The sequence below is a fragment of the Xenopus laevis genome, chromosome 2S (genome assembly GCF_017654675.1).
Source record: "Xenopus laevis strain J_2021 chromosome 2S, Xenopus_laevis_v10.1, whole genome shotgun sequence".
NCBI classification, from domain to species: domain Eukaryota; kingdom Metazoa; phylum Chordata; class Amphibia; order Anura; family Pipidae; genus Xenopus; species Xenopus laevis.
The window spans coordinates 2,345,369-2,370,932 of record NC_054374.1 but is presented as its reverse complement, the minus strand read 5'-3'; the positions used below and the strand labels follow the sequence as shown (position 1 = coordinate 2,370,932).

At 37.2% G+C, this 25,564-nt stretch overlaps 1 protein-coding gene across 3 annotated transcripts in view; it reads right to left on the bottom strand.

The window, feature by feature from the left end:
* Positions 1–14,805, bottom strand: part of LOC108709162 (steryl-sulfatase) — a 66,830-nt gene extending 52,025 nt beyond the window's left edge. Inside the window, exons 1-4 of one of the 3 annotated variants that reach the window (XM_018248771.2) lie at positions 14,575–14,805; positions 7,162–7,314; positions 6,368–6,489; positions 2,890–3,012 (exon numbers count right to left, since the gene is read on the bottom strand). In XM_018248771.2, the coding sequence (XP_018104260.1) occupies positions 2,890–3,012; positions 6,368–6,489; positions 7,162–7,310 (394 nt within the window). In that variant the 5' untranslated portion in view covers positions 7,311–7,314; positions 14,575–14,805. The remainder of the gene's footprint in view (positions 1–2,889; positions 3,013–6,367; positions 6,490–7,161; positions 7,315–14,574) is intronic. The other 2 variants (XM_018248769.2, XM_018248770.2) reach the window with 2 other exon arrangements.
* Positions 14,806–25,564: the final 10,759 nt, after the last annotated feature.

Sequence of the window (25,564 nt, the reverse complement as noted above, 5' to 3'; positions counted from 1 at the left end):
TCTCCTAGAAGTGTCGTTTTAAGTATTCTAGAATGTCTGCTGGCACTTCTCCTATGATTTTAACATTCATCATGTATACATTATGGGGCAGATTTATCAAGGGTCGAGTTTCGAAGTGCAAAATACTTCGAAATTCAACCATCGAATAGAATCCTCCAACATTTGTCATCATATGATCGTACATTCATTGTATGATCGTATTCCAATAGTAGTATGATTGTACTCTGATCGTACTTCGAATCGTACGATTTAAAACGATTTTATCGTAAATCTTACTTTGAATATAAAAAACGTAGAAAATTGCTCTGGAAGGTCCACATAGGCTAACATTGCACTTCGGCAGGTTTAAGTTGGCGAAGTATTGAAGTCAAAGTTTTTTTAAAGAGACAGTACTTCGATTGTCGAATGGTCGAATAGTCGAGCGATTTTTAATTCAAATCAAAGTCGAAGTAAATTCAAAGTCGTATTATCCTATTCGATGGTCGAAGTATTCAAAAAATTACTTTGAATTTCAAATTTTTTAACTTCAAAAATCCCCTCTAATTCACTTCGACCCTTGATAAATCTGCCACTTAATGATAGAGCATTTATCATGTATACATTTAATGATATAAACTCTTGCTTGTATCCACTCTTTGATAAGCCCAGCCAGAGAGCATGTAGACTATGAAGGAAAGAATTGCTGACAAGCTCAGTGTGCATTACAGGAGAACTGAAAGGTGGAATTCATCATGCACAATCTTGGGGGTTACATCTACAGGAAGCCCCATTCATTATTAAATATGAAAGGGGTGATACCACACATTTCTACCTTCCGAACACTAAAGATAAAACATTTTAAGAACTGTGGTAGAACAAGAAGTGAACACTTTCTCCATCTCAATTGCTATTTATCATCCTTTCACATCAAACACTCCTACAAATGCCCTAGAGAGCGTACTCCCTTAAAGAAATGAGCAGAAGGAAACCAGTTACATTTCAGTAGCACATATTTCTTTCTTAAAGTAAAATTCTTTTTGAAATAAACAAATAATACAGTAATTCCATGATTTAAAAAAGACACAACAATCCTCAATCTAAATATCTCTGTTTTAATAAATATACAGTTATCCCAGTGATTACAAAAACTGCTAATGCCCATAGCAACTTGACTGTTTCGCACAAACAACATTTTTACATTTAAGCAAAGCCCCAAAAAAATTATATTTGTAGGCACTAAAGGTGGCCATACACGGGCGATAAAAGCTGCAGACAGACCGAGTCAGCAGCTTATTGGCCCGTGTATGGGGCCCCCGACAGGCTTCCCCGATCGAGATCTGGCCGAAAGTCGGCCATATCTCGATCGGATGGGACTAAAAATCCCGTCGGATTGCGGCCGCATCTGTTTGTTGATGCGGTCCTGCGGTCCGACCGCCCATTACAATTTGTTAGGGTCCGATCGTTGGGCCCTAGGGCCCACGATCTGATCAGCCCGGTATTGCCCTCCTCAAGGTGGGCATATCGGGGAGAGATCCGCCCGTTTGGGGACATTGCCAAACGAGTGGATCTCTCCGTGTATGGCCACCTTTCCAGAAGAAATAGCTAGAAGTCAGATCACAAGAGAACAAAGACAATCACACTCATGGCATGTTTTTTCACAAGGGCAAAGGGAAGTGTCAGAATGTCTAACTGTGTCCTGCTAAGATAAATGGAAATCCCATCACAAATAAGCAGTCATTGTCCAAAAATATAGGCAAACATGACAATTTTTGTTATCTATAATGGGACCTTGTTAGCAATGTGTGCTTAGCCAGCAGTAGACTGATAAAAACAAATTACAGGTAGCTGCACTGATGCAATGTATCTCCTATGTTATTGATTATGTGGTATCATATAAATACATTAAAGGTAAAGTATACAGATAAAACCACTTTGTGACTATTCTTTTCATTTAATAAAGTCCAGGTTTTCCAAATTTTTTGACATTCTAAAGCACTATTTGAACATTGCTGAACTTACCATGCCCCTTCCTTTTCTAAACAGGCCAATTTGTTCAGAGCTTCTTATCTACTTTTCAACAAACAAAACCCCCTTCTCTAATCAGCCTTTGAGCAGCTCATTACAAAATGGGTTCTCAGTGGGCAGGTAATTAGTTTTATCAGCTCATCCTGTCCTCTGTAGGACCAGGAAGTGTCAAAAATCAAATTGGATTCATTTTCTTCAGTGCCTAAAATAACAAAAGTGATAGGTAATTCCTAATGAAAAGAATTGGCAAAATACTGTTCCTAATTAGTGACTTTAAAAGTAGAAATACAGTATATGGAATTGGACTCTAATTGTTTGGAAAATTGTACTGACCACCATCCCCCTCTTCTATTTGCACAATAAAATGACACAACACAACTGAATCAATTCCCCAAACACACTCATCCTTACTGAGCACCAATGCAGTCTGTTTTGATGAATCATGAGCAAGTATGCAATATTCCCACAAGACATTGCATCAACAGCCACAAAAGACTTGCAATCTTATTCATGCTGAAGGAATTGGCATGTCACTAGTGATTCCAGCCCCCAATCTGATAATGGTATTTGTAAGAAAATGCACATACAACAGCATACATTCAGGTAGATGCAACTTGGAGAGCAGCAATAAAGACAATAGAGTATAGGAAAAAGGACACTGCATTGTGGGGGGTAAGCATGGTAATTTCCATCTGAAAACTGTCAAATAAATAATCCTTCGGGTCTTTTATCTGAAAATCTTCAAGATGAGACATACTTATATACTAAATAAATTATATTTATTGGTGCAGAACAGAGTAATTGATGGCTTTGGAGTTTTAGCATTACAGTTTCTTTGCTTAAAGGTATATGTGTGTTTATCTGCATTTATGACTTTCACCATACCTATAATTGCAGTAGAGTAACCGACCTTTTTCAGTAATGTAGCAAATGTTAATTCTTCAGTAGAAAGCCCACCAGATGATGCAGAAAATATAAACACTCCCATTCTTGACTCAGAGGCCATGCCTAAATATAAGAATAACACAAGCATAATGTGTTTAATAACTTGTATCAGGGACAAACATATTTTTGGTGAAAATTCCTTTGAATTGGTAATCAAGATATCTGAGTAATGTTATTGCAGATTTGTAAAAAAAAAAAACTGTTTTTCAATTTTTACAAATGTAGACTATTGGAGGTCTATGTCAAAAACAAGTGTTCGTTAGTGAATACGGCTATTACTAAACTTGTACCGGAAATGTATTTCTTGTCTCAAAATGAAATGTAATAACAATGGTTGTTAGACAACTAGAAGAGATACTAGTACTGTATGTGGAGGAATAAATTGGCACTTCATACACACAAAACAGAATAATAAAGTAATCATTTGTGGCTTTAGAGTGGCAAGCAAAGGGGCAGATTTATCAAAATGTAAAAGAGTTCACCAAAGAAGCATTCACCCACTTTCTATTCATTCCTATGGGATTTTTTCAAAGTGCATTTATTAAATGGTTGACTAACTTTCACCCAGCTTTCTGAGTGAAAAGCAGCCATGACATGAAACAGTAATATTTTTTGAGCCAGTTTATTAGGTTATTAGCAGAAAAAAAGATAAATACAAAAAATAAAATCCTTGCCACTTAATGGGCTTCTAACAACAGAATTATAAAATATTACCGCGCTTGCACACCATGGCTCTCCATGAAGTGAGTGCCCGGTGTATGGTGGGCAACCTCCCAATCCAATAGGTATGAATGATTTTACTGGCAAGGGCTAGTCCCTGCTTGGATCTGCCTTGAGTACCAGTGAAATCATTTGTACATCTAACAACACAAGTCAATTATCCTGACTTACCAGGAGTAGGCCTTCCACCTGTTTCCCAAACAGAGAATATAAAGAAACAAAAGTCCCAACTTAGTTGAACCTTGTTGTGATTCAAAATCTCTCACTGAGCTCACAAGGGTATCTCTCCTGTAGGAAGTCACAACTGTAGAGTATAAGGAATGGCCAGGAGGAAGAAAAACTGGTCAGTGTGCTTTATTATACAATAAATCACACTGAGCAGGTTTTCTGCCTCCGGGCCATTCCTAATACTCTACAATTGTGACTTCTTATTGAATACCGTACCCTTGGATGAGGTACATATAAGGAATTGGCTAATAATTAATTTGCTTTGTTCCTAAGTACCAGTCCAACTCGGACTTTTGGAATCTCTCCTGTGTCTATCCCCTACACTGGAGCTCTACATTTTGGCTTGAACTGCCATAATCAGTTAGACATAAAAAACCCAGGCTGGACAAGCAGTTCCAGAACCACTCATATCCCATATATCATGCTCTCATTATTGCAGGTATGAAGACAACAACAACCTAGCCAATAGAAGTCTGAGCAACACAGAACTCTGTTGTATTTAATGCAGAAATAAAATTGCTATGGTTGATCCCTAGTTTTACAAGCATTTCATTTAGCAAATGTTTCTCTCAAGATGTGATTATAGATGTTGCTCTAGCACATTGGTCTTCCTTTTTCCTTCTTGACACAGGTATTGAATGTTCTAAATCTTGACTTTTTCAATCAGTGACAGAGCATACATTTTAGCAAACAAAGACTGAGGAAGAGAGGGATATAGATTAATTTGGTTGAATGTTTCACCTCAGTATAATATATTAAACCTCATGTATCAGCTGACACAATGGAATAGTGGCTAGCAGCAACACGTTAAGGAATATATTGTCTTAAAGACTCATTTCTCATATATAATATGTTTTGGTGAACGGCCTGATCATGATTTAAAAAGTAAGAAATATGAATGGGCAGACAACTCTTCCACAACCAGATCTGAGATGGCATTAATTTCTCTACAGTTGCCATTTTAAGAAAGAGTTTCTGTTTTTGCCAAACAGTATAACCAGATGTTCTTTTGGTATACAAAGGAAGAATAAAAATGAATATTTAAGACTAACCACTTCCATAACACTGAAAAAAAAAATCTATAGTCCCATTTTCACATGACATCTGGGGGGTTTTTTTTCTGCTTCACAACAAATTTCTGCTTGTGAAAGAAGAATATGAATACATCTTATGATTCAGTTGTTTTTCAAGTGATGAATCACTGAAGAAATACATCTACTCAGGAAACAATCCTCAAATCATAATAATAAATCCTGCAAATAAATTTTATATTACACAGGCCTATAAAATTGACAGAGCTTCTGTTATATAGCCTGAAGAAAAGAGATATCTTTTATTTTTAGAAGACATTGGTAGTAATGAATCTAACTCTAACAGAATTCCAAGTCTTTTATCCTTATAATTATCAAAGTTTCTCTGCCATCAAGAGGAAATATGACATGCTCTGTCCCAAGAGAAGCATTCACTACTGAAGCACATGACCTTCCTATTTCTAAAATGTAATCCTGTTAATCATCTTCAACTCTCTTTATATAGGGGGCATACAGTATCTCGCTAAAGTTTGTTATATAAACATGACTTCCCATAGAGGTGTACTTCAAGGCATAGTTACATACCGCACATCAATAAATATTTATTTAAGAATAATAATAATAATAATAATAATAAGCAAAGGGATGGTCACGCTGTTTATTTTAAAGAAATATCTTCTTGTGTGAGCAGTTTAAAAACTAAAAAAAACAATAGATTTCCTGAGTCGTTAACAAATTTAATTTAAATTGGCTCACCAGATACATGGAAGTATTATTGCTTATTTTGTTATCCTATACACTGCAAAGGGTAAGGACCATTGATTGAGAAAATTCATGCTAATATAGCTAAACACCCCCACCCAACTCCCATTTAGAAAAATCAGTCAACTTTGAATTAATTTATTTGGGCCGATAATAATCCATCTGATATCTGATAATCAATGACAATATTCAACCATACCATGGAAATGTTTATTTCTTGAAATAAAGGTCAAGTTTATTTTAGCAGGGCCTGACATCAAATGAAACAGGTGTTGTTTTTAGGACATTTGTATTTTGTTTGCTAATATTCAGAATTTGTATTAGCTCTCCAAAACAAACCACTGCAAATATAAAAATATGTACATATGTACTTGGGTATGTTGGTGATTAGAATAAAATGTTAGTCATTATAGAATGACTGTATTGTGCACTAAAGTAAATCAGAAGTAAGTCCACATCTTCTGCATGAATCTGTACTTAGAATATAAAGTATTCAGTATTGATTGTTCTAAAAGACACATCACAAGCAGACAATTCATTCTTCATATATGAATTAATTTGGTGTTACTTAGATGGAGGACATTCTTCTAATACAAACAAGCAAGTGCACATTTGCCTTAAAGCAGTACATTTAGCCTAAACAGAAGTACAATGACATTGAAGGGGTCTTTTCATACCTGATCTGATTGGATATCTGCCAGTCATGAATGCTGCTCGACTTGGAGTGCATAGTGGAGAAGCTGCTAAATGCTGAGTGAACATTACACCTTCTTCTGCTAATCTGTCAATATTGGGTGTCCTGGAAAAACAGAGCAGCATATTATTATAACTGAAAAGCTATTGAAGTCAAGTCACCCACATAAAGTAAACTGCTATACACAAGGTTGGAATTTGGAACATTGTTCTTTGCAATGTTCTTAAATGTTTCTTAAATTACTTGTTCAGCCAACTAATCCAGTTTAAGACACTGCAGATAGATTTCAGATAGGTTCTAAGAAATATATCTAGAATATGAGTTATGAGTTTATAAATAGGCCTTAAAAATAAAAAAACTAACCTTAAAAAACTCAATATTCATTTACCCCCTGGTGAAGGAATGTTCCTCCTAGATAATGTCCTAATGAAACTGATCTACATTACAGTCAATGGGGCTCATTTATCAACACTGGGCAAATTTGCCCATGGGCAGTTACCTAAAGCAACCAATCAGTAATTAGCTTTTTAAAGCCAGCTGCAAGTAGAACAATGAATGCAGCAATCAGATTGGTTGCCATGGGTTACTGCCCATGGGCAAATTTGCCCAGTGTTGATAAATGACCCCCAATGAGTCATAAGGCAACAATTCCATCTCATACCATCGATCCCCAAGCATGAAAACTGGCCAACCCTGAAAAGTTGCACCTTTTTCTAACATATGTTGCCTTAATTATTGGTATTAAGAAAAATCAAGAATACAAAATGTTTATCAAACCGAATTGTTTTGTTTCCATAGCAACCAACATCTCCAATCCCAAGATCATCAACCATTATTAGAAGAAAGTTAGGTCTTGAACTGTATGCACAACTTGCTCGCAGAACATACGCAATGAACAGAGTTCTTATCCAGGGCTGAAGTTTCATATTTCTGTGGAAATACAAGTGTGAAATAAATAAACCAATCAGAAAGTAAAACTGACTATAATTATTGAAATTATGTTAGAATCAAGCCAACATTACCCTGACAGGTTAAACTCTTTGATATCATTGACTTTTTATCCATTACTTTTAATCCCTGTTCAACTGTTTGTTTGGATTTTTCTTGGATCATTGTTAAATTTATATGACAATCAGTGCATAATACTGACCTATTCATTTAACATTGAACATTAAACTCAAGGTTATTGAATATTATAATAAATTGATACTAGCAACAGTATTTCTGTCATTGATAGTGTCATATCATTTAAATGGCTCATGAAAAACAGAATAGTCATAATAAATTAAATAAAATCTCAGACCAAACTAGAATCCACGATTTGACCTTATTTATTATTAAAAAAGTGTGATTTAATCAGATCGGGGAAAAACACAATAGAATTGGGTGAAAACACTAATCATACGATTTTTCTGAGTTTTTTTCCCAAATCAATTGATTTTTTCCAGATTTTTTCATGAAAAGCCAGAATTTCCAGCGCAGACCACAGAAACTTTAAAATAGGATAGGGACCTCTGCCTTGACTTGTACACAACCTCGGCAAGAGTCGGCAGGTCTGAGATGCCGTATTCGGATTCAGGCGTTTTGCTGGGCTTTAATAAATCTAGAAAAATTTGAGTTTAAAAAAAATTGCCCCAAACAGCCAGACCGGAGTTTAGTGATTAACCCCCTAAATGTACTGAAGAATAATATAATGAAGGCATTTGTCTCGTTCCTGAACTCTTCACTAAATATCATTACTAGCCACTAAGCAGAAAAAGTATGTGCTGAAAAAACTACTTATGAACATAGCTTGACAAAAAGTATTGGTTTTGGGTGGGAAATAAACCTTGATGTGGTCAAGGCAAATAGCAAGACAGGTAAGAAAGAACAGCATGTGATATTGGCTTGCAGTAATTCATTGCCAAAAAGTATAGTATTTATTAAAAAAAAAAAAAAAAGAAAAATCACACAACACTGTGCTCCCCTGTGTTCAATTGTAATGCATTTGACCCTAGGGGAGTGCAGGATGGAATGATAACTGTATTCACACAGGCACATGTAAGCTCCGAACACAGGTGGAACAAATCATGGAATAACTATCCATTGTATAGCACCACAGCATATTTCACATTTTTATTATAGCATACCTCACAACAGTTTGGAAATGGAGAGAGGGACAACAAAAATGTGTTTGACCACGCCCCTTTTTGCAGCCGCACCCAGGTATCACCATGTTCATTTTGCCAGGCTATGAAAGTTTTTATAAATTTGGATTATTTGGATAAAATGGAGTCTATGGGAGACAACCTTTCTGTGATTCATATCTTTCTGGATAATGGGTTTCTGGATAACACATCCCATACCTGTAGTTCATGTTTACTCAAGAAATCTCATGAACATGCCAAAACATCATAGTGGTGATCTATCTATGCATATTGGTCATCAAACTGGTTACTTTAGGAAAGTGCACAAACTGGGTAGTTTGCTTAGTTTGTCCTGACCATGTTACAAATTTTTCCTGGGTAAACTAAAAAATTCCCTCCAAGGAAAGGCCCCTAAATTGGAAGAGCAAAAACTTTCAAAAAACGGTCAAAAAAGTACCAAATTAGCTGGCAGTTAAAGGTTAATGTCAACTAGCCCTTTAAAGGAGAATTCAACCTGTAGTTTAAAAAAAAATATTGCACAAGGTAAAGTTTGAGCTTGTCAATAGCAGCAATGATCCAGGACTTCAAACTTGTCACAGGGGGTCACCATCTTGGAAAGTGTCTGTGACACTCACATGCTCAGTGGGCTCTGAGCAGCTGTTGAGAAGCTAAGTTCAGGGCTCGTCACTAATTGACCGGCGTTTTTTGGCACATGAGCAGTACTAGGCATTTACTGGTAAGGATCTTCTGCGCATGCCTCGAAAGTCATGAACATTCCGAAACTTCATGACTTTCAGGCGTATGCGCAGTTGGAGGCATTTGCCGGAATGGAGCTACTGCGCATGTGCCCGGAAGTCACGAATTTTCCAATCTTTTTTTTCTGAAACTTTGTGACTTTCGGGGCATGCGCAAAAGATCCTTACCAGTAAATGCCTCGTACTGCGCATGTGCCAAAAAACACTGGTCAAAGCAGGAAGAAGAGCGCTCGGGAGAAGATGACGCCCGTGAACTCGGCAGCAGAGGACCTGTGCCGAGGGGTGAGTAACAAGTTTGGGGCATTTGCCTGGGGGGGGGCACACCCCATGTGCCGTAATGCTTGAGGCTCGAATATGTTTTGTTTCCAGTTCTGCAGGCAGGTAGCAAAACACTTATTGCTTAGAGTTATTGCTTAAAAAAGTTCACAAGTTGCAACAAAAAGGTCAGAGTAATTACCATTGAAGTATGAAGAGGCAAATTCATGCATTTCATCACCCACCCACTGAGCTAAAAAATGCAAAACAATCAAATTCATCCCAAGTGCCATAGCTCTTATGGACTCCTGCAGTAATAGAAACAAAGATGCGAGAAATGTGCTTGGAGCAAAATATAAAAAAGTAGCAAAAGAGCAAAACAATTTGCACAAATAAGAAAAAAAAAATTGAATTTCTCAATTCCTTAAACTGTTATTGCATTGAAAATTTTGATTGTGCACTTTTAAGAAGTGCTTGAAGGTGTCATAGGGGCAAATTTACTAAAGGGCGAAGTGACTAACGTGGGTGAAAATTCGCCAGCATTGCGCCATTTCGGTACTTCACGATTTACTAACGGTCGCCGGTGTAACTTCGCTACCAAAGGAGATAGACTCTAGCGGTACTTCACACTCTAATGTCTGGCGAATTTGCGCTCTGGCGAATGGACGTTACTACGCAAATTCACTAAGATGCGGATTTTACTGAATGTTACCTCTTGCGCCAGACTTGCCTTCGTCACCTCAGACCAGGCAAAGTGCAATAGATTAGATAGTAGTTCCTAAAAAAAACGTTGAAAATTTTTCTAAGTCCCAAAAAATGCTGGCCTTTTCCTTTTTCAGGGTGCAAAAGAGCGTACTTTTTTTGGGGTAACCGGGTTCCCCCCTACATTTTCTAACATATGGCACATAAACTATACACTGGGTTCATGTGTAGGGCAATATAACAACTTTATTTTATTTTATTAAGGTTCCCTGGACTTGTGTAATGTAATGTATTTGCTGCAACATATACGTCCATTCAATTTTAACTTCCCGCCGTATGTAAATTAGCCAACAGTAGCGCAACTTCGCCAGAGTTTAGCACCCTGGACGCAACTTCGGATTTTAGTGAATTAGCATTGTCCTGGCGAATCTACACCTGGCGAAGTGTTGCGATGTCAGCAAAGCCGTCACTGGCGAATAGTGTTGGGCGAATTTGGGGTGTTTTTCTTCACCGAAAAATTTACGAATTTCCCGTGAAATTCGCTAAATGTGAAAAATTTGCGAAACTGTGCTGGCGTCTCGTTTTTTACATCCAAAAAATGGACGCCGGCGCACATACACTCATCACTCCTGGCGAATTTTCAGAGGTTAGTGAATTTGCCCCATAATTTTGGAGCTTTTTCAGTAATAAGTGTCATTACATTCACTGCTCACTGGCACAAACTATAACATTTGCGCATATTCTTCCACTGTCGGAAAAGGTCCCTAAACAGTTTCAGGGTTTGCAAACACGATATTCAATTTGCACAAAGGAAAATGCATTTGCACAAAGGCATAACTCACATTGTGAGCATTTTTTCCGTTACCGACTTATATTACATTCACCCATAAAAGGATTTTTTTTACTCACTATTCAGGCAAAAAATATAATAGTGAACTTATAACAAACTAATTAATAGTCTTCTATTTCTTAACAGGCACTTATATATTTGTTTACGACACATAAAGCCAATAAATACGGGTTTTCAGTACAGACTAACAGCAGGCTCTCTGACCTGGCTAAATGATAGCCATTCATTTTCAAGTGCTTTTCAAGAACCTGAAAGGAAGTGTTTAACTTGACAACAATCACTAAATTGGCACTTGTACTAAAGAAAAGACACTATAAAGCTTGAAAGATTGTATTTTTTTTTTTTTTTTTAAAGATCAAGCTCTACTTCACTTTATTGTACAGTTACAAAATAATTAGACTTTCTTGAAGCGAGTGACATTTCCCATCAGAGATGTGTACAAGAAACATGGCAATTCATTAAAAGTAGCGCAAATCAATCAATAGCAAGATCAAAGCTCAATTCTTCTATTAAACATAGCCATCTGGTTTCAGGCAAGCTCTTGGCGGGATGAAAAACAATATGTAGGGGTATATTTATCAACGGTCGAATTGCAAATTGAAAAATCTTCGAAATTATAATTCAAAAAGACCAACCAAAATTAGGTCAAAGTTTTTTTAAGTCAAATAGGTCAGTTTTCGATCAAATAGGTCCGTATTCGGCTGAATTTGTATCGTACGAATCGAAGGAAGGAATTGAAGTACATTCAGTCGAATTCTTTTCAAAGTTTTTCCCCAAAACGTCCACCAATTGGCTCCAAATAGGTTCTAGGAGGTCCCCCATAGGCTGCAATTTGGCAGGTTTTAGATGGCGAATGGTCGAAGTCGGATTTTTAAAGAGACAGTACATGATAAATTTCGATATTCGAATTTTCGTTTTTTTTTTTCAAATTCAAATCGAATTTGGACTATTCCCTAGTTGAAGTACGCAAAAAATAGCACCGAAATTCGAATTTTTTTTTTATTCAAAAATTCACCTCGACCTTTGATAAATGTGCCCCGTAGGGCTTCTTATAAGGGTTGTTATATTATATCTACATATATATACATTCAGTCAAATTCTTTTCAAGTTTTTCCCCAAAACGTCCACCAATTGGCTCCAAATAGTTTCTAGTAGGTTCCCCATAGGCTGCAATTTGGCAGGTTTTAGATGGCGAATGGTCGAAGTCGGATTTTTAAAGAGACAGTACATGATAAATTTCGATATTCGAATTTTCATTTTGTTTTTCAAATTCAAATCGAATTTGGACTATTCCCTAGTTGAAGTACGCAAAAAATAGCACCGAAATTCGAATTTTTTTTTTTTTTCAAAAATTCACCTCGACCTTTGATAAATGTGCCCCGTAGGGTTTCTTATAAGGGTTGTTATATTATATCTGCATTATCAACCAACTGAAAAGTTCACAATCAGCATCAAAAATACCCAAATCAAAATTGGGAAGGTAACCAGATATAGATATCAGATATAAGAACTAGGGATGCACCAACATGACTACTCTTTAGAAGTACAATAAAGTACAGCTAACAGGGAATCTTTTTTTTTTTTGACCATAGAAAATATTAAAGAACAAGAGGCCACCCCTTTAGACTTGAGGAACATTACTTTCATTTGAAGCAGAGTAGATGGTTCTTCTAGACGAGGGCAGCAAGACTGGGGAATGTCCTTCTGGGTGATATAGTGATGGTTGGTTTCATTAATCATAAGATGGACGGCCTTGGATGACTTGTTGGACAAGAATAATATCTGAGCCTACTGGGATCTTAGAATCAGTTTAGTATAAAAATTGATATATATTTTATCAATGCAAGTGTATTGATGGTCTATATTGGTATGTGTATATTGATGGGTGAATAAATTTGCGTTTCGCAGCTGGCAAATAAATTTGCAAATCTCCTATTTCTGTCTGGAGGTCTGTCTGACTACTTGACTACATCCATGGGGAAGTCTTATCCACCTGTCTTAGTCTGCTAATATTCTTCTGCATATTGGTATTGTAAGTCACCCTGTGGGTCATTTGTCTTGGACAAATACACTGTTACCCCTTTGTTTTACTGCAAGAACCTCCCGGCGTCCATTATTTTACCTTTTTATTGCACAGTAGCCTGTGGGAGTTGTAGTTACACTACACCACACCTTTATTGTTTCACTTAGCGAAGGCCCTGCCTTAAGTGTTAGAGTCACGTGTAACCCATGCTCTAATCACTAGCTGGACATTAACCCCCTTTGGACTGAATAGCCCAAAATAGTGTTACAAAAACTTGCAGCTTATTACCATCCCTGGTAACCTGCACCGGATTCAAAATCCTCAACTTACTGCTTCATGGCGTCAGCACCTCTAAGAAAGTTAAACATTAGGGCTCTTACACACGGGCGGTTTTTCTTGCGCTCCCCTGCATTGCGCTTTCTTCTTTTCTGAAGGGAGCTGGACGCACGCAGATGCATGTAAGCCCCAAACACAGGTGGGACACAGCATGTTGCATTTCAATAGTGATGGGCGATTTTATTCGCCAGGCGCAAATTCCCGCGATTTGCCGCTGGCGAATAAATTTGCGAAAGCGATGCGAAAATTTTAGAGTGAAAATTCGCCAGTGTAAAAAAACAAACGGACGGCGGCGTCAAAAAAAGGACATTGGCGTCAAAAACGAATGCCTGCATCAAAAACGAGACGCTGGCCCTGTTTTTCAAATTTTTTGTGGTTTCGTGAATTTCGCTGGAAATTCGAACATTTTTCGGCCAATCGAAACGCCGCAAATTCGCCCATCACTACATTTCACCTGCGTTCGGCGCTTACATGCTTCTGTGTGAGTACAGCCCCCTTCACAATAATTGATTGCGTCTATTCCTGCGCTCCCCTGCGGATTAACAAAAGAAAGCGCAACGCAGGGGAGCACAGGAAAAACCGCCCGTGTGTAAGAGCCCTTATAGTTCAGCTATATGACTAGTGTTTAGCTCTGACGGGAGGCTGGATGTTCAGTCACAGCTGGGGAGGCCCAATTATAGGCACAGTCACTGGATGTAGGGGTCAGTGACCCTGACAACCTGATAACACTTCAGTTGCAGGCTGCAAATAAGAATCAAAATAATTTAAAAAGAAACAAAACAATATAAAATAGAAATATGCTTAATAAAGTTAATGGAATTGTGACGTGCAACATGAAATCCCCAGTAACATTACATGAATATCATTTTCCAGCACTAATAGTGTGGATACATTATTACCAGGCACACAATAAAACTGATATACAGAATATTAGAGCAGAAATGCATTGAGCTCCTGCAAGACACAAATACAAGTCACACTTATACCAATAGCGGCAAATATAAAGGGTTTATTTCGAGTGTTTCTTTCTCTCCCCGAACTGAATGTTACAGAAAGGTTTCATGGTGATTCAGTTGCAGGAATACGAGACAAACATAATAAATAAATCTCACACTCACACATTATATTCCACAAGTCACTTACCAGTATCTCATGCACAAACTCCTGACTTCACCAACACCACCGCTCTGCTTCTTTATTCAGCTCAATTCCACAACAGCTTTGCCTTTTCTATTCACTAATAAATGTGTAGAAGAGCGAGTGCAAGAAATGTCTCATTGCTTCCTGATTTCAGCTCATAATGTCTGAGCAGCTGTGATTGGTGGGACTTTGGAATACAAACAAGTCTTTGCAGCAGACGGAGGAAAAACGAGTTGGGGAATGTCACTCTTAAAGGGAAATGATCGCTTTCAAATCATTCCCTTCTAAACTGTGCAGATGTTACTAATAAACATATTATTATATGGCTTTACACAGCTGTTCTTTGGAAATTCTGACAATCTCTGAAAGTAGGGGGGTCATTTTGCCTAAGGGCAACAGACAATAGTTTTTCCCTGTGCTCCCCTGCTTTCAGTTTGGAGGGCATACCCACCAACATTTTGGAAACAGAAAGAGGGACAAAAAGATTTAGTGCACTGAGTTTTTTTTAACACGCCCATTTTTAGGCCACGCCCCCTAATTACCATGTCCATTTTACAAAATTTGGTAGGTTATGAAAATTTCAACACATTTCTATGGGTTTTAGATGTTATGACAGTTTTGCCATTTTTATCTCATCTAAAACGGTTACAAATGTATCTTTAGTATATATTCTGGGCTCTCAGCCAAGCTGTTCAGTGCAGCAGATCAAAGAGAAACTCGGGAAATGTCAGTACAAATCTGGGACTGCAGGTTGAGCTGTCAAAAGCGGGAGTGTCCCACTCAAAACGGGACAGTTGGGAGATATTAAGGGGATAATTGACAACAGTAAAATTTTTATCAAAGGTCAAGGTGAATTTTCGCATTCAAAAAATTAGAATTTCAAGCTATTTTTTGTGTACTTTGACTAGGGAATAGTCCAAATTTTATTAGAATTTGAAAAAAAACAAACAAATAATTTGACTATCGAAATGTAATGTAATGTACTGTCTCTCTAAAAATTCGACTTTACATCTGTTTTTCATTTATTTTCGTATTCTTCTTTTCTTTACTTTATAATGTATCTTTTCTTTATTTTGTCCTCTGCTTCCTTTGCTGTAAAACGAATCTACAATAAAAAAGATATTGTTAAAAAAAAAAATTCGACTTTGACCATTCACCATCTAAAACCTACTAAATTACTGTTTTAGCGTGTGGGGGACCTCCTAGAACCCATTTGGAGTCAAACTTTGATTTGAATTTGATCTAAAGCGATCTTACTTCGATTCCTACTATTCGAATTCGGCCGAATACGGACCTATTCGATCGAAAATGGACCTATTCAACCAAAAAAAAACTTCGACTTAACTTTGGTTGTTCTTTTTGAATTCAAATTTCAAAGTTTTTCAAATTCAAAATTCGTCCCTTGATAAATATGCCCCCTAGAGTAATGTGAATTTTTTAAAAAAAAAAAATTAAAATGTACCATTTGAACCTTAGTAAATCTGACCATTAGTGGCAGATTTATCAAGTGTCGAAGTGAAAATTCAAATTTCGAATTTAAAATTTTTAGTGTAATTCGACTAAAGAATAGTTAAAATTCCATTTGAGTTTTTTTTAAAAATTCAAATTAGACATTCATCATGGATTGGCATTTTAAGAATTTCAATACTATTCACCACCTTAAACCTGCCGAATTGCTGTTTTAGCTTATGGGGGACGTCCTGGAATCAATTTGGAGTTGTTTGGAGACACCCTGAAAATCTAGTTTGATTATTTTTGAAAAATATTGATCAGTCATTTTTTTCCGAATTTCAAGTTCATGAGAGTTCATGGGAGTTTTTACAGACTGATTGATACATTTGCCCCTTAACGTGTTCCATTGCAGTGGAGAGCTAGTCAAAATGCAATCAATTCTTTTTTTTTTTAACAGGCCTGTAGTCACACAGATGCATGTAAGTGTAATGCAGGTGCAAAGCAGCATGTTGTGTTCCACCTGCATTTGGTGCTTACATGTTTATATGTTTACAGCCCCGGAAGAAATAAAAGAAGATAGGTTTCTGCTGTTCCTTGCAGTAGAGCGCATTAAAACTGAATGCAGGAGAGCACAGGCAAGAATGCTCCTCAATAAGGGGCAAATTCACTAACCGGCGAAAATTTGCCAGCGCTGGCTTCGCGCCCATCGTAACACTTCGCCAGGCGTAATTTCGCCTGGACAACACTAATTCACGAAGATCCGAAGTTGCGCATAGGGTACTGAACGCTGACGAAGTTGTGCTAGCGAAAATACGCTGACCAGTTCAAAGTTACGCTATGGTTGGCTAATTTGCATACGGCGTGCAGTTAAAGTACAATGGACGTATATGTTGCAGCAAATACATTACACTACACAAGCCCAGGGAACCTTAATAAAATTATATAAAGTTGTTATATTGCCCTACACATGTGCCCACAGTTTAGTTTAGGTGCCATATGTTATCAAATGTAGGGGGGAAGGAGGGTACCCAAAAACAGTAACGGTCAGTAAAATCAAAAACTTTGTGAAGTTGCGTAGTAACGCTTTTTCGCCAGAGCAAGTGTCGAAATGACGTCACGCTGGTGAATTTTCACCAGCTTTACCCACTTCGCCCTTTAGTAAATTTCCCCCTAAGAGCTTAGAATGCAAGTAGTAGAGAACAAAGGATCACACATTATTAGTTAGCGCTGTGCTTTGCACCTTGCACCCAGATTAATTATTGAGCAGGAGTTAGGGGGCAGGAACTTTGTATCATTACCCCCTGTGACTGGATATCTTTTCACTCTTTTATGCAATGTAAGAATATCCCGTGGGGTTGGCGAATGCAACCTCCTTGTCTCCCTGATGTGCAGATGCAGGTGCTTGTAGATCAACTCAGAATGTGTCCTAACACTCTACCTGCACACTCCATGCCTCAGGCCTATTTAAAGACCTCACAGTACAATCAGTTCTTGGTTATTAATTGTTATGTCTTGTTTTCTGGGCCTGACCTTGTATGTATTCTTCAGATCTGTCTGTCCTGACCTTTGACCTGTTTCTGAAAGAAGTTCTGTCTGCCCTGCCCTTGGATCAGTCTCATCCTGATATTTGCCTCATCCTCATTCTTTCTACTCAGTGTCTATTTAGCAGCCTCTCTCCACTTGCCAGTTCCTTGTCTCATCCTCCAGTGAGTCTGGCGCTAGTGTGAGCTGCATATGGGTCACTTTCTGCATCTGAGCCTACTCCACTGGTATCACATGCAAAGACAATCCTGAAACTGCCACCAGGTGGCCAACGTGGCAGTAGCTCTAATTGCACATCATATATCAGAAGAGTGATGAACACATTGGTAATCATGGGGAGTGCATAAGCACATTTGGACACTTAGGGGCCAATTCACCAAGGGTCGAATATCGAGGGTTAATTAACCCTCGATATTCGACTGGGGAATTAAAATCCTTCGACTTCGAATATCGAAGTCGAAGGATTTAGCGCAGATAGTACGATCGAACGATCGCAGGATTATTCCTTCGATCGAACGATTAAATCTTTCGAATCGTTTGATTCGAAGGATTTTAATCCAACGATCGAAGGAATACCTTCTCCATAGGCTAACATTGAGTTCGGTAGGTTTTAGATGGCGAACTCGGGGGTCGAAGTTTTTTTTAAAGAGACAGTACTTCGACTATAGAATGGTCGAATGGACGAACGATTTTTAGTTCGAATCCTTCTATTCGAAGTCGTAGTCGAAGGTGGAAGTAGCCCATTCGATGGTCGAAGTAGCCCAAAAAACACTTTGAAATTCGAAGTTTTTTTACTTCGAATCCTTCACTCGAAGTTAGTGAATCGGCCCCTTAGGGGCAGATTTATCAAGGGTCGAATTTTGAAGTACAAAAAACTTTGAAATTCGACCATCGAATTAAAAAACTTCGAATTCGAATATCGAATTCGAAGTTTTTTCAACAAATTTGGCAATCCTGCGGTCGAATAGAAATCGTTAGATCGAACGATTTTTAGCGATCAATCGAAGGATTTCTTAGAAAAGTGCTCTGGAAGGTCCCCATAGGCTATCACTGCACTTCGGTAGCTTTAATTTGGCGAAGTATGAAGTCAAAGTTTTTTTTAAAGAGACAGTACTTCGATTATCGAATGGACGATTAGTCGAACGATTTTTACTTCAAATCCTTTGAATCGAAGTCGATTGGTTGAAAATAGCCTATCCGATGGTCGAAGTACCCAAAAATTTACTTGGAAATTCAAACTTTTTGAAATTTGAACCATTCACTCGAGCTTAGTAAATCTGCCCCATAAACTGCAGTACAAATAAGCAAAATACAGGCATGCCCAGGGCAGGAGGTGGATTGTAAAAAAATATGTCCTGTGATGTAACTCACATGTAAAGTATCAAAGGGAAGAATGGAGATCTTCACAGAGCACCAGTAAGTGTTAGAGATGAATATTTTATAGACCTTTTGGGCACTTCTTGGTTATGTATTACTTTCCCTATCCTTCAACATCTGCCTGACTTTAGATGGGGATAACCTTATGGAAAAGTACCAGATCACTTTTGGCTATACTGGGAAATGATTAGGGTATTTCACCTAGTTGGTGCCAACCAACACAGACACACTACATTTTTTTGCCATAGAAGCTACAGTGTAGTGTTTGCTGTTCATTTTTTTTTGCAGTGAATGTGAGACAATGGTTAAACTGGCCTGATCATGAGTAACTATGAAACTATCTCAGTTGGGCAATGAGTCAGTGCAGAAGGATATATAGCCAGACCAATAGCTTCCACTGATCATCTGTTACCAGATTAGCAACAGGTGAAATGAGCCATGCCTACTTGTGAATACAATGATAGTAATAGCAGTAAACTGTCAGCTCAGTAGCGTAGTGTAAAGGCAATGCAGGCAGAATAAAAGCACCACCTCACTGGTTCAACTCCATTCAGTGAGTTTAATTGTGGTTTCAAAAACTTCTAAAACCATGATAATGTTGATAAATAGGCCTCCACGTTTTAACTCCAGTTGGTCTTTTAGCATTGCTGAAGTTGCCCCTGTTTTTTAGGCTGCCTGGCCAAAATCCTTATCTCTTGCTATAGCTCACCTGTCTCTCTCTTGTATAAATCTCTAGTGGAATAGGAAGTCTGCCATAATTATAGTGTATACCAAATGGGACATAAATGTAATCCTCTATGCTTAAAATAAATCTACATAAACAGTCTTCATATCATTTAAGAGTTATACTTTATAAAAAAAAGAAAATCAGATACAGGTGGTAAATTCAGTCTTTTGTATGTAGTAACCATTTAAAAAAAACGCTTGTATTTTAGGCTATAACACAGTATAAAAGGAATGTATCTCATTACTGTAATTACTAACTGATAGGGTTTATGTTGTATTTGAAAGAAAAAAGGGAAAAGAAAACCCTAAAAATTGCACCTCCCCATTGGTAAATCCGATGACCAATTAAAACTTAACGTTTATTATTATTAAAATTAAAACAAAGCGTCCAGAAAAGATTAATTAAAATGATGTTAAGATCAGGGGGATAAAGGACTATCATTATATTGTGCGATATATGCAAGCCGTGGGGTGAATATACGACCAATCCAAAGGTCTTGAGATAATCCGGTATATGGATGGGGCTTAATACTTAGTTTCCTGGGAAACAATGGGTAAATACCCGATCCGCAAGTTCCCTTGCTTGATTCCCCATCCACCCCTTCACCCTCAGTTTAACCCTCCCGGTTCCTTGGAAGGGAAACCAATTGATAGCTAGATCAAAACAACAATGAGGGTCACAGACCCATACACAAGAAGTCTTTCTGCTGCACACTTCGCAGCCGTTAGGATTATCGACCGCACAATCCCCCCCACAAAATTCTATCAGGGAGATGTGTAAGTGCTAGCGAGTACTCCCAAATTCTAACCCAGCAAGGCTCCGTTGTTCGCCCTCCCCTTCACCCACAGAGCGTCCCTCCCAGTATCGCCGTGGATCAAGGCCTGTAACAAGCCGTATTAGTTTACACCCCCTGCCTAACAATTCTAAAAAGCGCCTGACGCGCGTTTCACCTGCTCATAGCAGGCTTTGTCAAAGGCCTTGACAAAGCCTGCTATGAGCAGGTGAAACGCGCGTCAGGCGCTTTTTAGAATTGTTTTAATTTTAATAATAATAAACGTTAAGTTTTAATTGGTTCTTTGAGTCATCGGATTTACCAATGGGGAGGTGCAATTTTTAGGGTTTTCTTTTCCCTTTTTTCTTTCAAATACTATATATAATTTAACCCTGCACACCATCTTATTGTTTCTCGAGGGTGATTGTCAGCGCTCCCTTAACCTCCATTCATTTCTAGGGTTTATGTTGGCCTTGCTCTTTGCGCACTAGAAACATAGGGGGGCTATTGCAGCGTTCAGAGAGTGACGCGTTAGCTGGAAGTCATTATAATTATAACATATATGAGGGGAAAAGCAGTGCAATTCAAACAGTCATTTACAAAATAATTTTTGCTGTTAGCCTTCTTTACAAAAAATTAATTTTTAATTCCAACTCATGCTAAGCAAAATAACTTTCTGTAAATGACTAAATGGTAATTATGCACTTCAGTTGCAATGCTAAAAAATGTAAGTGGATAATTAACATTGTAAAATAAAATGCTTTTAAAAGGAGCATGTTTACATACTGTATCGACCTGCTAAATGCAATAGCAAGTTTGTATGAGAACCAAAATATTTTATTACTTTTTAAAATGAAAGCTAAACCTCTAGCACAATTTGAAAAAAAAACAAACATCTGTGTGTTTAGATGGATATTCAATGGAAGATCAACTTTGGGGCCCATTCACTAAGCTCGAGTGAAGGAATAGAAGAAAAAATTCGAATTTCGAAGTGTTTTTTTGGCTACTTCGACCATCGAATGGGCTACTTCGGCCTTCGACTTCGACTTCGAATTGAACGATTCGAACTAAAAATCGTTCGACTATTCGACCATTCGATAGTCGAAGTACTGTCTCTTTAAGAAAAAACTTCGACCCCCTAGTTCACCACCTAAAAGCTACCGAAGTCAACGTTAGTCAACGTTAGCCTATGGGGAAGGTCGATTCGAAGGATTTAATCGTTCGATCGAACAATTATTCCTTCGATTGTTCGATCAAACGAATTGTGCAAAATCCTCGACTTCGATATTCGAAGTCGAAGGATTTTAATTCGCCAGTCGAATATCGAGGCTTAATTAACCCTCAATATTCGACCCTTACTACATCTGCCCCTTTAAATACATGTTACTGTTACAGATGGACCTATTTTGAGCTGCTTTTATTTGACATCATTTTTTTTTGTTTTATTTATTATTGGTCTTCCTATTCTGAGACTTTCTCATTTTCTTTCCAAAAGTGCAATCCGGTTGTTGAAGGGCACTTTGAATCTAAAGAAGAGAGAGCATGAATGTCAAAGAAAAGTCTATTATCCAGGCCCAGAACCTATCTGTCCATAGGAAGAATATTCTTGATTCTTGCTCTGTCCATATTGAGATAGAATAGCTTCTATCATTCTGTGATTTCAATTCCTAATTAACCCACAGTATTGGTATGTGGCTACTTCTGCAATTAAGTTACAGCATATAAGCAGTCTACAGATCCATACATTCTGATACCCACAACCCTATATGTTGATCCTTTTATTATACAGCTTAATTTTTCAAGTAAAATGAAAAGTACATTTACAATTGAATTAGAATTGAGGCTCACAATCAATGATGGCAATGGTGGATGAATGAGATGGTTGAAACATAAGGTATTAGACTGCAGTTGCTGTATTTTAGATTCAGTGGTTGACTGGACTTGACTCTCTCAGGTTACTTATAAAATGATGGTGTTGGGTAAGGGAAATCTAAATAGTTTAGAAGTGGGGTCACTACAGAAATGGGTCTTGTGGGATTTCTAAAGGTAAATAAAAGGAGGCAATTTATAAGAAAGCTGCTAATGCTTTCTTTAACTGGCTGGTCACCACTTTTCTTATCACCAACCATACTTTTCCAAAATAGTTTTCTTATAGCCACTACAAAGAGATACAAGCAAGCATATATTTTCCCTGTGCTATGCACAACTAAGAAGAAAAAGTGACATTATTAAGCTAACATTGGTGTTTAAGTGAATAAATATTGGTACTCTCAATTGGAGGGATCCAAACCATAACTCTGCACTGAATACGTGTGTAAGGGAAGACCTAAAGGACCAGGAAACCCTGAACTAGAATCCTGGGCATCTGTCAGTGAGCATTAGAAAAAAAAATTTCAAAATGAATCAGTTAATAGTGCTGCTCCAGCAGAATTCTGCACTGAAATCCATTTCTCAAAAGAGCAAACAGATTTTTTTATATTCAATTTTGAAATCTGACATGGGGCTAGACATTTTGTCAATTTCCCAGCTGCCCCAAGTCATGTGACTTGTGCTCTGATAAACTTCAATCACTCTTTACTGCTGTACTGCAAGTTGGAGTGATATCACCCCCCTCCTTTCCCCCCAGCAGCCAAACAAAAGAACAATGGGAAGGTAACCAGATAGCAGCTCCCTAACACAAGATAACAGCTGCCCGGTAGATCTAAGAACAACACTCAATAGTAAAATCCAGGTCCACTGAGACTCATTCAGTTACATTGAGAAGGAAAAACAGCAGCCTGCCAGAAAGCATTTCTCTCCTAAAGTGCAGGCACAAGTCACATGACTGGGGGCAGCTGGGAAATTGACAAAATGTCTAGCCCCATGTGAGATTTCAAAATTGAATATAAAAAAATCTGTTTGCTCTTTTGAGAAATGGGTTTCAGTGCAGAATTCTGCTGGAGCAGCACTATTAACTGATTCATTTTTTTTCCCATGACAGTATCCCTTTAATAAAAAAGTTATGTTTGCTCCAAAAGTTCACACCACCTTCAAACAGGTGTTAAAGATTTGCAATGCACAATTAAGATTCACAATACAATAAAAACCTAATGAAGAATATTACATTGCAACATGCAATTTTTATTTGCAAATTTGTTCTCTTTGCAAATTTTATTACATTTCCCCCATGGAGTTCCAAATATGCACAAATTCCCAGGCAATGCCACAGCTATCCAACAGTTTTTTGACTTGGATGATGTCGGCCCCTTTAATGTGAGTGATGTGGGAGTCAGCACAGGGGCACATCATCAGACCATAAATCAGTGCATGTGCACAAAGTATATTGATCTCCTTTATTTTACTACAGAGAGAACAAAAATGTTTTGCCCCAAAACTTGAATGTTTAATATTTATCAAAAGGTTGGATGTACAATTTTGGCATCTTAAAACTTAGGAGTTCATATAGAAGCCAAGGGAATTTATCCAATTGAAGTTTTTCAAATGTTTTTGACATTTTTTTGGAGAGTTTCCTGACCCATTCAAAATGAATATAATACAAATTCAATGCATTTAGATATTTTTTTTTTACAATTTTTAATCAATCCTAAACTTATTATTACAATTATTAAACATTTTTAATAAATAAGCATTCCAGTTTGGCAAAATTTCAAGTTTTTATCTGAATTAAAAAAGTCTCTAAAATTCACACATTCAAATTTCGATATATAGGCCTCTAAAATGAAGTGGCAATTAAGTGGTAGCAATAAAAATTATGTGTTACCAATTACAAAACATGTTATAAAACTATATGACTACTTTGAAGCTTTTGTTGAATATAATCAATTTCTAAACATTTTTTTAAATATTCAGAACAATTTCTTGATTTTTTTTTTAACGGTGAGATTAGTACAAATTAGGTCCTAAATAACTGTTAAGTTAAAAAAATGTCGTAGTTTTTCTTGGAACAGCTAAAAAAGTAGCTGAGCTGTTTTTAATTAAGAGTTTTATCTAGAGAGAGCACTGCAGCAGCTCATGAAGCACATGATTATATCTTTCTACTCTTGGTTCATTTTAGATAAAATACTTGACTTGAGTGCTCTTGCTGATTTTTCTGTAGCGTGTGGTGAAAACTAGTTATTACCCAATTGTTAATTCTAGTGTCAATAGATTAAAATATCTAACAAGGGCACAGGCTGAATAAGGGATAAAAATGACTTAGTACAAATGTATTTACTGAGAAATGAGCTTTTGTAAATTGGTTGTTAACATAAGACTATTTTTCCTCCTAATAACGAATAGACTAAATGATACTACCATTTTTGAAAGAGCTGCACAACAAATCATTTTTAATTACACAGCCACTCTGCCTGCAGTTATTGCCAGGAAAATTTCATTTTCCACGCCAACACAAATTCATTTTCATTTATAGTAAGTGCTCTCTGCTTATATGTATGATATTTATTCTAAAATCCTTTTAATGGATGATGAGCATTTTAATAAATGATGAATTTGGGTAGAACTCGCCATAAGGATATGGCTGAATTCAGATCTCATTAAGACCTTGGAAGCCTGTGTGCTTGGTCAGAAGCAGGGCACGTGTTTTCTGTGAAATTTTGGGGCAAGAAAGGGGGAAGGATTTTTATGCCTATCATTAAAAAGTAATGTGCGGCGGCCTCCCTTAAAAGCTGTAAACTGTTGACACACAGCCGTTTCCCAGCTGATGATTATAGTAATTGATAATGGGGCTGTTACATATTTGGATGTTGCCAAAATAATTCCACGTTGCCCCGGGCATAAGTTCATTTTTCTGTTTTTGATCATTAAAAAGTAGAAAATTGAAATGCTTTATTATTTGAGTTATAAAAATCCTGCTGTTTCCAAATTGCAAGAAATATATACTCTAGCGAATCATTGCTTATAAGAACTCTAATAATGATTGAATTCAGTTTTGTGAGAAAATAATATAGGCATACTTTATTCGCTTTTTTACATAAACCAATCTCCTTGTTAATACATATAAAGGGTAATTCATATATTTAAATATGTATATACATTTTTTGTGTTGTGGAGAATGAATACAAATGTATTTTTAAATTACTGAGTTTAAGGCATTACATTAAATTGCTTTGAAAAAGGGTTGCACT